The 13,292-nt window shown below is 37.4% G+C and overlaps 6 protein-coding genes across 6 annotated transcripts; 1 reads left to right on the forward strand and 5 right to left on the reverse strand.

Annotated features, from left to right (window-relative positions):
* Positions 1–16: 16 nt before the first annotated feature.
* Positions 17–617, reverse strand: RO3G_11334 (uncharacterized protein; the record flags this gene model as incomplete). The annotated part of the gene is made up of 4 exons (XM_067665918.1): positions 17–40; positions 123–147; positions 197–367; positions 418–617. 4 exons carry the CDS (start codon positions 615–617, stop codon positions 17–19), a joined length of 420 nt encoding a protein of 139 aa, XP_067522019.1.
* A 508-nt stretch (positions 618–1,125) lies between these two features.
* On the reverse strand, positions 1,126–2,035 carry RO3G_11335 (uncharacterized protein; the record flags this gene model as incomplete). Its single annotated transcript, XM_067665919.1, has 2 exons — positions 1,126–1,706; positions 1,756–2,035. 2 exons carry the CDS (start codon positions 2,033–2,035, stop codon positions 1,126–1,128), a joined length of 861 nt encoding a protein of 286 aa, XP_067522020.1.
* A 1,037-nt stretch (positions 2,036–3,072) lies between these two features.
* On the forward strand, positions 3,073–4,890 carry RO3G_11336 (uncharacterized protein; the record flags this gene model as incomplete). Its single annotated transcript, XM_067665920.1, has 1 exon — positions 3,073–4,890. The coding sequence occupies one exon, from the start codon at positions 3,073–3,075 to the stop codon at positions 4,888–4,890; it is 1,818 nt and encodes a 605-aa protein (XP_067522021.1).
* Positions 4,891–4,992: 102 nt separating this feature from the next.
* On the reverse strand, positions 4,993–5,495 carry RO3G_11337 (uncharacterized protein; the record flags this gene model as incomplete). Its single annotated transcript, XM_067665921.1, has 2 exons — positions 4,993–5,421; positions 5,475–5,495. 2 exons carry the CDS (start codon positions 5,493–5,495, stop codon positions 4,993–4,995), a joined length of 450 nt encoding a protein of 149 aa, XP_067522022.1.
* A 1,378-nt stretch (positions 5,496–6,873) lies between these two features.
* Positions 6,874–7,579, reverse strand: RO3G_11338 (uncharacterized protein; the record flags this gene model as incomplete). The annotated part of the gene is made up of 5 exons (XM_067665922.1): positions 6,874–6,968; positions 7,028–7,036; positions 7,132–7,166; positions 7,432–7,508; positions 7,565–7,579. The coding sequence occupies 5 exons, from the start codon at positions 7,577–7,579 to the stop codon at positions 6,874–6,876; spliced, it is 231 nt and encodes a 76-aa protein (XP_067522023.1).
* A 2,171-nt stretch (positions 7,580–9,750) lies between these two features.
* Positions 9,751–11,130, reverse strand: RO3G_11339 (uncharacterized protein; the record flags this gene model as incomplete). Its single annotated transcript, XM_067665923.1, has 3 exons — positions 9,751–10,796; positions 10,868–10,945; positions 11,034–11,130. The coding sequence occupies 3 exons, from the start codon at positions 11,128–11,130 to the stop codon at positions 9,751–9,753; spliced, it is 1,221 nt and encodes a 406-aa protein (XP_067522024.1).
* Positions 11,131–13,292: the final 2,162 nt, after the last annotated feature.

Genomic DNA, 13,292 nt, shown 5'->3' on the forward strand with positions numbered 1-13,292 from the left:
GAAGTAATGAAATTAATCATGCCAGGCTTAAGTTTTTCAGCTTGAGTCAAGACAATAGTAAAATCATCCAGATCATACAATGAAAGAGCGTTCATGACATTCTTTACAAAGTTTTCTTTTACTTTCACTTGCCCCAATATCGCAAGCCTTTTTTAAAGTGTTATTACTACAGTCAATCAAAGCATTGTAAACTTACGTCTCATCTTCTATGTATTTAATCAAAGCCAGAGCTCTTTTCACAAGACTTCTTTTCCACTGTTTTATATAGGACTCTCTTAGTCTTGTCGGTATCCTTCTCACCTCTTCTAATAAAGACTGAACCATGGGAGCTATACTGTTTACCTTTTCAAATACTTGCGAACGTTTACTGTAAAGAAAGTGAATAGACACATCACAATCAATGGCTACATCACCTACCTCCAATCGTTCATTTGAAGCTTGCTATGTCGTTGTAAAACATCATTTTCTAATTTGCTAAAAACTGCTGCCTGATAACTTTGTCTCAATTGTTGGTACTGATTGTATAAAGGAGTTCTTTTCACAACAAGCCTTGTCATATCTACAAGTGTGGTTGGTACAATGGAATCAAGCACAGCTAACTCTATACGTGGCTCCATTTCTTCTATATCCTTTTGACCTATTAGTTCACGTACGACATAGAGAGCGGTGTCTAGGTTACCTTGACAAGTAAGCCTTGAAGATATAAATCTGGCATATAACGATGATGCTTTCTTGCATGGCTTGATCTATTCCTTTCTTTTAAAGATAAAAGTAAAGACAGTGTGTTGATCATCTGTTGGTTGGTTAGTATCGATTGATTTATCATACAAGTCGGATGTACCATATTCACAGAGCCAAGGCTATTACCGATGAGCACAGTGGAGCCAAAGGTTTGTAAATGAGAAGTGATCACTCTAACAGAATGAAAATCATTAGTTCAACAGATCATCTACTGTCAACAAGCAATGTAGCTGTAAAAAAAAAGAATGTTTACAAACTTGGCAAAAAATGGAGAATCCAACATCTGCTTTGATTCATCGCCTAGCATCGTATGACTTGTCTATTACCCCAAATATATTTTTTCAGCATTCATCTCTTTGTGTTTATCTCTTTGTCACCTTTATACTATCTGTAGGTAATGAAACTGATTCTAAATCCATAATTGATTTTACAAATGGGATCAACCAATGAACTGTATAGCAATTCACTGCCGTTGACCATGCCTAGCACAAGAGAAAAAAGCATTAAATCCTGATCGCATATGTCTGTTTGCTGGTACTTTACAATATTTTCTCTCTTTTGAATCTTTCGCAATTGGATCAGGGGTTGCACTAATTGATTTGGCACACGATCTTGTAACAGCTGAAAGTAGCCTGAGAAATTTTTTTGGTACCTCGCAGGCACCACAAGAACAATGGCAAACAAGGTATGCAAGGTGGGATCCTCAAATAAAAAGGCGGTACACATCATGGATGGCAGCAGGATCCATTTGGATTCGACAGATCTCGTACCCATCTCTCCATTCAATACCTGTCTGGCAATCATCATCTGTGTCCCTTCATCCATCGCTTCCGCAGACCATACCTTGTCTACCTTGGGACCCACCACATTCGACCACTGAATCAAAAGGATGCTTGAAAAAAAAGAACTTTGGAATATCTCGAATTCGGTTGTAGGCGCAGATGTTTTTTTGGTCGTGTTTGATTCTAAGGTATATTAAAAGAGAGAGAGAGTTTGGCCTATTTTTTATCTTACCATTCACAGCATCCTGAAGTGCAACCACAGCTTCCGAGGTACATTTCATAGGGGGTGGTAGCTCTGAATTCTCCAAGATTTGGGGAGAAGGTAAAGGTGAGATGTCTGCGTGAAAAGCAGGTGAACGAACATAATGATAGTGGCGGTGAGAAAGCTGTTTGCGACTCTCTTCCAGTGGAGGATCAGCAACGACGGCCGTTGTCGTAATTTCTAATGTCTGAAGTGCTGTAGTAGAAGCAGTTGCTTTTGATTTCGTAAGTCGGGCTCTTTGGTCCGTCATGGTTTAGAAGAAAGAAAGAAAATGAAAACGGGAAAAAAAAAATAACTCAGTCACATTCATCACCGTGCATAATCATGTAACACGATTTACTTATTTGGGGCTCTCTCTAGCTTGAAAGATCACGAGGGAAAGACATCGCCTTTTTAAAATCTGGAGGTAACGCGAAGGGTTGTGTTGCATTCGCACAAGAGATGGAATAGTACATTGGTGACCCAAAGCGTTCTTTGATTTCTTGATCTTTGAAGGTTGTATTACACATACTGCATCCGACTTGTTCATCTTTATAATAAATCAACGTATTCTATGTTTAACAGCCAATAGCACCCACAAGTTCATCCTTGAATCAAAAAAGAACCTGTGGTTTTATAGAATCTTGTGCTTGGTTCTGATTTAGTATTCAAGTTGTCTTTCCTATTTGATTCATGCATAGCTTTAGTTCTTGCTAGAACTACCAATTTCATCAGCCAAAGTAACTGTCAGACCTTTCACAATAAAAAGTACGCGACAGTAGATCGTTGTATATTACAGCTAGGTTGGTTATAACCCAATGATTTCATTCACCCGTACAGCGCTTATGCTACCAAAAGGTAGGTTTGAGAAAGACACGGTACAAAAGATTCGTATTACGAGGTCTTGTGCTAGGCATTTTTACGTTTTCAAAATGGGATAGATTTTCTTTTTTTTTTTGCTAAAAAGCAGGCAGATTGATCTCAGTAGACAAGAATACATAAAAAAGTAATATTATATAGCAAGTTTGTTTTATGAATCAAATAGGTTCTCTTGGATCGATATACTTATAACTTAATCTTTTTTTTTAGACACACGAAAAAAATCAACATCAACCTAAAGGCACCTATTGATTTAGATGGAGAAAGAACAATGCACCCTTCAAGTGGAGTTTTTTTTTTTTTTTTTTTTTTTTTTTTTTTTTAAAAAAAAAAAAATAAAATAAAATCAGAGATGACGCCATAGTGTATTTCTCTTGTATTTTTTTTGGAATTTTTTTTTTTTTTTTTAAAAAATAATCAAATATTCGAATGGCCAATTGGGCAGGACTACCAACTGAGATCCTTCACTCTATATTTGAGCTTTTGGAAGGACGGATGCGTGATTATGAAAGGTCTTGGCAATCATTTTTTCCGTTATATGATTGTCTACTGGTTTGTAAAAATTGGACAGGACCTGCTCTGGTACACTTGTATCGACAAGTAGAAATCATCAACGCGGTGAACGCAGAAGATTTTATTGAATGCGTCACCCACAACCCACACGGACGCCACCTGCACACGCTCCTCTTTTGTGAACTCAGCGGCGCAAGAAACACGGGAAAGTATCTGCTGCAGATTGCCAACGCATGTCCCAACGTGAAACATTTGGAACAACTGGACGACGCGCCATTCTACTGGAATGCGCTGTCCAAAGTAGGGCCCAAGCGATGGCGTATGTTAGAGACAGTACCCGAATGCGATGTGAACAATAAAAAGCAAGCGGCAGACTATTACAAGTGTATTCTCAAGTTCAGCCAGACCCTCACTCGGATCACCGTACCAGCCCATCATCCAAAGAGCGAAAAAGGAAAGAAGATGGTGCAAGAGATCAAGACGTTTCCAAAGCTAGAAACCATCCTCGTCATGGACGGTCATAACACGGCCAATCCAGATGATTATGATGAATTGATAGAGAATTGCCCTCATCTGAAAAAGGTATGTATCTGTATTCGCGAATCACCACCAGAGAACAATCGAGAACCGAAAGAGTTGGACATTGTTCCCCGTCCGTCTGTGAAGAACTTGGTCTTGGTCTTCAACCAGGATCCAATCGGGTTTGACTACATGATGCAAAAGTTTCCAAATCTCGACAGTTTGTTCCTGGGTGCCAATTTCCCATGGGTACCCGAAAGACAAGAAAGGATGGACAGCTATCTGACGGAGAAGATGCAAATGATCACACAATACATCTCGCGTGTGGAAAACTTTGAGTATTCATTTTATGGTCCACTCTCGATGGCCAGTGGCTTTGTTACTGGCTCTACCCTGAACGTCCAATTCACTGGCAGCGGTTGGGATAGTCACAACATCTTGGATGACTTGCTGACGAAAACAGTCAATTATAAGGGTACAAATGATAGTATCTGCATCAATTTTATAGGATGCTGGAAGCGAAGTGAGATTTGTGACCTGTGGAGACTGTGCGGTCATTTGCTCAGCGTGCTCACCTTTGAGTTCCCTTCACCGATCGATGAACACCTTGTGGAGGAGTTTAATATCATTGAGGATATTCTAGTGCACTGTAAGCATTTGCGTGAATTTGAATACAGGTCACCCAAATTGGTCCTGCCTGCAGTCGATCCAGAGAGAGTAAAACAACCCTACTTGGAACAACTGGATCTTTACACCACCACGATGGACCCAGAGATCTTACCGATCTATTCTCGATGCATGCCCTCTTTAAAATCTGTGCTTCTTGGATCGACACTGGTGGGGAATCGAAAGATTGAATTAAGTATTGATATGCCAGAGACCAATTTTGAGCAATTGACTCTTGAATTTGACATTCACTTGAGACAGCAACCCAAAGCGAGAAAGCCAACCAGAGTATTCCGTCTTTCACAATTGGGCGAACCCGGTCCTTTTGTGGTGTTCAAGGTTGAAGCAAATGGCAAAAAACCAAAGACATACGAAGTATTCATTGAAAAATCAAAGTCATTTCCTTCCAAAAGAGATGCGCTTAAAGAAGTGACGACGCCTTTAGAGAAAGAAGCTATTGTGACTATTCATATTCGTTGTCGTTCTATTAAGCATTTATCTTTTGGCATAGGAGGATTTCATATGCATCATCATCCACTGAATTTATAAAATTAATCAAGTCTTCATTTAATAAATAGTTTTCATTCATTTTAGTAATAAAAAAAAATCATTTTAATGTTGATGTACAAATGAAATAAATATTCACAAAAATTAAATTCTAGCCAATGAAGTATTCAAAACATGGTCTGTTATTTCCATATCAAAATGTTGATAGAGTTCTCTTTTCTTTTGATTTGGCAAGATCCAGATGACTCTGGTATCTTCCAATCTCTGTACAATATCACTTCCGTCCTCTAGTTCCCAGCCACCTTCGATATGAACAGAAGGTTCGATCTGTTTAATCAAATGCAACTTGCCTTGCTCGGATGAACAATAGAGGACCTTTCTTGAATCGATAAAGTTGAACAGATTGGAATTATTCAGCAGGGTTTCGATCTGATGTTTGTCTTGGGGTGTTGTCGTATGAGCAATCACATAAATATCAAAAGCACTGGACCATCGGACGAGCAAAGGGATCGTGTTTTCATGAAACGCATGATTAGGCGTGTTGACATCTCGGGATGGGTTCCACAAGACAGTCTGTGAGCCAAGCAGATGTTTAGTTTTGGCATGTGCATGTTGCAAGCACTTACATTTTTTAATGAAATGGTCATCTTTCTTTTGATGCCCGCTGCCGACATCACACCCTCCATCAGCTTCGTACTCCACTTGCTACCGCGTGCGGAGACTTTGCCGGAGGCAAAAGAAAATTCAGTGGACGAGGGGGAAGGAGGCGGAGTGAGTAACTAGAAGGAAGGTCAGCTTTCGACCATCAAAGTCAACTAAGGGAGCTTACCGCTTGATGCGAGGCCTGTCTCAAGTGATATAAGCTCAAGCTTGACCTTTTGAGCTCAACCCTTTTTGCTTGCTGCTTATATGTCTTGTACCAGTAAGTTAGGATGCTCAGCAGCAGGGTGATGAAGGAAGGATAGCTCATCCACTTTACAAAAACCCATTTCTTAGGTACACTTTTGGTGGCTAATAACATTTTTTTTTAAAGAAAGTGAAAGAGGAAAGGAGAAAAAGATGGAGTTCATAAAATGTGGGGAAAGAAAAAAAAAAGGAGTTCCTTTTCACATGTCAGTGAAATGTCCCCCACATGAACATTTCTTACTGCTAGCTTGGTTACACGTAACAAAATTTTAATTGTATTTAAGCGCTATCTCATCGATAAAATAGAATTATATTTATTGAATACAAGATTGAGAAACCGCATGGTCTTCATCAAAAACTATTTATATATTTTAAGCCATGTAGATTATGTCATTCATTTACGAATATTTTCATTTATATAGCAATTACCTCATCTTTTACTTTTACACATGACAGATAAACATGCCGAGTTGTCTGCAAATGTAAGCTTTAAGACATTGATTCAGTACAGAGTAGTACAGCTTAAATAAAACCTTTTCAGTTTAGTGTCACCATCCAATGTAGCTTGACGTTGTGATTGATCAACTGCATCCCAGCTATTTTTCTTTTTCTTTGCTGTTCCAATCATAGACAAAATTAAACTAAACATAAATATATTTAGTATTGGTTAGATTACAAAGGGTTTTTTTGTTATTCACAGGATCCTAGGTGTCTATTTTATATAAAAAGATAGTTTAACAGATGTGGCTCATACAATCACAATAAAGCATATTTACATGAATCTGTGGTATTTAATTACTATGTCTTGATCATCAAAACAATAAATAAACCCTTTCTGTTGTCATGGATTCAAACCATCAACACCGTTTCCCCTCCATCTTTTGTAATGACCAATTCAGCCAACAGAAAATAAAACGATGGAGATCAACCCATTTCTCCTTCTTCAACATTCGGCTTGACTCCACTGGATGATCAAGAAAAGATACATTCATCATGATTGGTTCTCCATCTATAAACATTCAACCCGTCTGCATCGTACCACCAAACAAAGCGAAACAAAAGAAAACAACAGAGTGATCAGAGGCAAAAGAAGAATAAAGTGCTGTTTGTTTTATAAAATTATACTTTGGTTTGTGAAAGGGATTGGTGCTTGAACGTTTTGAAGAATAAACAGTGCGAATAAAGCCAGTAGTCTTCTCCATCAGAATTTATATCTAAAAGCAATGGTTTAGACAGTGTGAATGATCATTCATATGACTCTGTCTATTCTTACCTGGTATGACTATTGAAGTTTATATCAAGACGCATAATTGAGGAAGCATCCAAGGCATAATTGCTTCTATTTATTTCTTTTGTGCTAAATAACCCGATGTTTACCTTTGACTTTATCCCCCCTGTTCATATACCATTGTCTATTTCAATCGTTAAAAACTGTTTTATTTCAAAAATCCATTGTTACACTCTTTCCGGAAATAGATTGCACCGATTCAGATTTTCGAGATGGAGAGGGTCCCTACATCAAGAGGTTTTTGGACAAAAGAATGACTTTGACTGATCTTGATCATTTTGAAGGGGAATGGGGGTAATACGTTGCATAGTGAGATCAAAAAGGTCAGTCATTCGATTACATAATACTACATGTATGAACAAATGTTTCATCTTCCCTTCAAAAGTCACCTGAAGGAAACAGGGCTAACATCCATGACTTTATTGACGTTTGTAACAAGCCCCAGTGAAAGGGTAATCAAAGACGTCTACAAACATTTGCAATTAGTAGCTGCAAGAAACAAAAACGACAACAAACACTTACTCTATGTCTGTTCATAGTATTCAGCAACTTCCCTTCAAAGATCATATGCTTTCAGATCAATACTTTTCACGGTGCTCTGGGATGTCGACAATAACTAGAGCCTCATGCTTGAGCCTTACTTTGATGAAAAACGACATGTGTTTATTCAGTGATAAGATATATTAAAGTTAGTCCTTGTACCCATACGTATTGGTCGTAATTTTGTAAAACAATAGATGATACCCTTTCCGTTGACTGCAAAAAACTAGAATCTATATTATAAGCTTGCTTTGTGTGAGATTGCTGACATTGAGAAAGCCCCCCCCCTTTGAAGCTGCCACGGACGAGTTTCCAAGTACCAAGGCAACTAGTGAAAGAAAGCTGTACAATGACAAGCTAAAGTCAGTACTCGTATTCAAGTGCCACTTGAACTCGTTACTCAAGAAACTTGTATACTTGCCTCAAAGTCAAGCCAGCAGTGTGCCTATGCCAACAAGGAATAGGCCAGAACATCACTTTGTATGCCCTGTCAATGATCGACGAATAATTATATTCTCTGCAAAGCATAACATCCTGGCAAGAATAAGATCCAAGCATCTATATTTGAAGTGAATTTTTCAGCACTTGACGCTTCTATCTCCGGTAGTCTTCACCTCAAGGCCGTCCTTCTTTTAGCTACCAGCTCCCTCTTAAGGCTTGTTTGTCCAGGAAAAGCAACACGTGCAGCTAACGATGACCATTCAACGTCGCACCGTATCACACAAGGCCACGAAAAAAAAAAAAGTAGTGGTACAACCAAACGTTTGTGAATCGTCTTTTCAACAATAAACCAAATAAGGTGAACGATGAGGGTACAGTGGGTTTGCGTTCAAGATGTTGGAAAATAAAATTCTTTTTATTTAGCCAATCCAACATTTCTTGTTGCATTCAAATTCCTTGCCTGCCAATAAAAACTTCCTGCTACCCTTCATTCAAAACAGGCACGGAAGTTGGGATCAACAAAGGATGCGACCGACACGGATATGATGTCGACAATGATGAAAATGGGTGCTCATCTATTGGTGAAACAATTGACAAAAACCACGCTCTCGACGACTGAGGACGCTTTGTTGGAGTTATCCATTTCGAGGGCCATCCACAGGCTGAATATACCAATGCAAGCTACCCCATCGACAGTTTTTTCTCACAACATCAGTGGGCCCGTATCCTCAACGTCATATCGACAATGAACCTGGACAGCTACGATGGTTTATCACCGGAATCAAGTGCACTCTTTGACGCCATTGTTCATACAGGTGACACTCTCTGTGATGCCATTGCTTTTATGGATGAGCAAAAAATTGGCAAATAACGAAAACAAGGTCAGCCTTATATCTTGCTCCTCATCGTAGACCGTATTGTGCGAAATTTGGATCGCTGGTCGAAGAAAGCCGATGAATCTGAATTGACTTTCTATCGCAGGGTTGCAACCATTTTGGAGTTCCCACTAACATTAATTTTGGGTGCTGAATATTTTTTTTTTTTTTTTTTGCTCGTTCAAGCAATTGAAGTCAAGAACGAGTGTTATTGTTAATCTTATTGTTATTGTACATTCATAGGCTCTTACAGACTTCTATTCATTGGTTTCTGTTATCGCTTCACCATAGAGCGAAACTAAACATAACATACATATTAGCAACTATCAACATTTAATAGTTATTCATAACCACAACCATGAATAAAAATCACAACCACCACCGTAAATCACTTGAATGATTTTATACACAGCCGTTCCACTGCCCAATCAGAAGTAATCGTTGTCTTCAGTTTGGGGTAAACGTTTGTTCGTTTTCTTTTTTTTTTGAAAAATATCTGTGCTACTTTCAAAAGAAAAATGAATGGTAACAGGGAGTTTTTATTGGCAGGCAAGAAATTTGAATGCACCAAGAAATTTTAAACGCAAACTACTGTACCCTCATCGTTAACCTTATTTGATTTTTGTACATTCAAAAAAAAAAGACTTTTGTAGAAAATTAAATTTTACTATATAAACATATTTATACCAGCTTTTTGTCTATAAAAAGGATGGTAAGGATAATACAAATAAAAAAAAAAAAAATGGAAAGATTCATATACAATATACTCTCTCTCTCTTTTGGGCTTTGTAAAAGGGGTAAAAAGTAGTTTTTAAAGTGCATTTTTGTTTTTATCTTTATCATCTAAACTACTTAGAAATATTGCTGTACATTCTCAGAAGAATCCTTCTTCTCTGGTTGCTCCAAGTAATCAGAAGGGTGAACAAACATGCACTTCTTGCCATAATAACAAGCATCACCCGCACGGCACATCTTGAAGGGATGCCAGTACTTGCAGTGCTTGTTGGTACATCTAGGCCAGTGATTGCATCGAGCATTGACAGTAGGTGTATGGTTTTGGCGTTGTTGTTCAATCAGTTGGATACGAGTCAAGCTCTTTTTAGACGAACGCTTGCGTGGCTTCTGTTGAGGGATAAATTCGGGGATATCGTCGTATGAACGGAACGTGGGCATGCTCGCAGGCTCATTCTCGGGTGTACCAATGTCATTCTCATCACCACTGCTTGCAGCATAAGGGGTATCAGCAGGTTCGTCAATGGTCGCAGTCGGTACATCGGTCACGGAAAGAGACAAGACTTCCTCTTCAGTTGGGCCAGTCTTTTCAGGTATACCAGTAGAGAGCTCAGGGGTCTTATCATCCATCGCTTCTTCCTTGCTTATGAGTTCAATAGCGAATTCTTCTTTGGCTTCATCGGTCTCAATCACAGTCATCTCTTCCTCCTTCATGTCAGCAGTAGCCATCTTTTCAGTAACATCTTCTTTGTGTTCAGTAGTCTCTTCCTTGTTGCCAATTTCAATTGCCTGCTTGTCATCAGTAACGATCGTAACAGATTCATTTTCAGCCTCAGTAATAACACTATCAATGATAGCCTCTTGTTTAACCATTTCAACAGCATCCACATGCTCTTCCTTGACAAGTTCGGTAACAGCGATGGATTCCTTTTCAATTTCAGTAACATGAATATCACAATCAGGCTCTTTTTGTGTAATTTCAGTGGTGACAACAGATTCCTCTTTGGTGCTGGTAACTGCTATATTAACAGGTTGTGTTTCAATAGATCGGGAGGCAGGTTCGTCTTTGGTGTTTGTATTGGAGATGGTAATAGCAGGTTCATTATGAGTGGTCAAGTTTGAAGAAGGGGCGGTAGCGGGATCGTCTTTTACGTCAGGTTTCTCTGCTATATCAAAAAAAGAGCAAGTTAGGCACTGTGTATCACAAAGCAGCCCAGGGATCCAAAAAAATACTCACCCTTGTGTGACTGGTTTTCATCAGGAAGACCTGACACACCTCTTTCTTTCGAGCCCTTCTCGTTATTGTTGTTGTTGGCTATGAAACATGAAAGCATCAGTCATTTGTCATTTTTTAAGGCTTTTCATAAGTTGTGGATGTGTTTTTTTGGTGTATATATTTGTACCTTTGGAAGTAAAATAATAGATTGATAAACCGCCTAAAAGTAGTAAGGAACCAGTTACTAGAGCACGGTTATTGATGAAATTTGTAACAAGAGTCATATCAAGCTTGTTGTGAACAGTTGCGTAAGCGATTATGTTTGGTGGGAAAAAAAAATCAGAGTTTGTTTTTGTTTTCTTTTTTTTCTTCTTTTGAAAAATGTGATAGGAGGAAGTTTTTTGTTTAGCTTTTCTTTTTTAAGAGAAAAAGATAAAAGTATAAATAATAAATTAAAGTGAAAGACTTTTCTAAGTGTATGTATACAAGTGCTGTTTCACAATAAAAAAGGTGCACTGGAAAGAAAAAGAGTAAAGTAGTAACAAAAGTAAAACGAAAAAAAAAAAAAAAAATACGAAAAAAGAAAATTTTTTTGATTTTTATAAATGTTAAAGAGATAGTGCGAGGGCAGAAGTAAACTCAGAAAAGACTGAGATTTAAATCAGTGTCCTGTCAAAAACAATTGACATCAAACCTTTCTATCAAAACAGCCAAATTAGTCTGTTATTAAGCTTTAACCAAATCAAACCTTGCTTATATTTGATGAATAACAAAAAAAATTGTCATAAAAGAGAAATAAAGATGTTTGTATACATTGTTAAAAGAAAACGGTTGACCAACTAAAAAAATAAAATTGGTAGCAATAGCAGGTCAAAGACTTCAATCTCTTCCACTCATTTGACAGTTAACATCTAAATCCTTTCATTTCTTTTTCAAAGGTCAGTTTTTCTACGATGGTTCCAGCTTTAAATATGTAACCATGTATACCTGAGTTTGTAAAAGAGGCAAAGATTTTAACCATTTACTAAAGCAAGTGAGAATAAAAACTAACGAGACAAAACTAATTAGACGAAAGAAGTAAATATTGTGTCTTACATTATACAGAAATGTTTACTACTGACATTCCTCATCATATTAAGAGCATTGGTAACAAGCAAGCATTCCATTTCTTTTATTTAGTTTTTTAATTATATTGTAGTCACAATGTATTTAGCAATTGTGGCCGACATTTAAAGGAGCTCAAACTAGCAAAAGATTTGTAACAACTAAAATATTGAATTATCAATAAAAGACCAACCACCGATAAAGAGGTACCCAAGACGCCTTCGCTTATAAAGTAGCTTCAGCCTGATCTGAAGGGCCAACTGGAAACTATGTCACACTACATGATACTTACGATGTATATACCTTAGGGTTTTTAGGGTTTAAACCTTCATCAATAAAACCCCTACTGCTACTAAATTTAAAATTATAGAAGCCCTCTATCTCAAGTTTAAATTTTTTTTTTCATTAGTCCATCTGCTTCTCTAAAGATATCTCTCTTTTTTTAACTTTTGCATTTTCAGAAAACAGAAAAGTATATCAAGCCAAGTTTGAATGATTTTATAATGTAGTCTTGAAGAAAGAAAAAAATTTTTTTGACAGATATAAGCTCAGAATGATTATATACCACTTTGTCCAAATTACTTGAAAACAAAAAAAGAGAGATAGGGACTTGAAGATAGAATCCAGTTCATTTTGTGTCTATTGTGATGGTGCTAAAGATGAAAAATATGATATGCAGATATCGGTTAAGACGTTGGTCATCAAAAGCCCATCGATGTTGTCATGAGGAGGTAAGTCGAAATATTTATTGATTGGTAATTGATCGTTCAAGAGGGATTGTATTGAATTGTAGGTTAATTGGCAAACCCACACGTCGTGTGACAATAGGTTGCTCATCATAACCGAAAATACTGCATAACGTCAATAGAAGACTGATGTTACTAGAATGCAAACGCCAAATTTAAGCTGAGGCAAGAACAGTTGGCAAACTTAACTTGATATTGAAAAAGTGATATTGTCATTGTCACTTCCCACCTATTATATGATGCCACCGAGTTTAAAACATTCCATATTTCAATTTTATTTCAATGTTTTCAAAGGAAAGAAATCTGCTTTGAGCCCGTTGTTGTTCGTGATTCATTATTTATTTAAATCTTTCAGGCGTTCTTTATATTTTTTTCTACAAGTTTTATTCTATACTTTGATAGTCTTTGGTTAACATATTTAAGAATAATTAGGCCAAACAAAATAGCATACTCTGACGAAGCAATAAATCTTTTATTCAGACTGTCATAAAAATTAATATTAATAGATCGCTCTGAATTTGCAATACTGTTAGTAGCTATCATTGCATTATAATTTGCAACAGACTATACTACGCTTGTGCGAAAATCACGCAAGC

Source organism: Rhizopus delemar, genomic scaffold (assembly GCF_000149305.1).
Source record: "Rhizopus delemar RA 99-880 supercont3.9 genomic scaffold, whole genome shotgun sequence".
NCBI classification, from domain to species: Eukaryota; Fungi; Mucoromycota; class Mucoromycetes; order Mucorales; family Rhizopodaceae; genus Rhizopus; species Rhizopus delemar.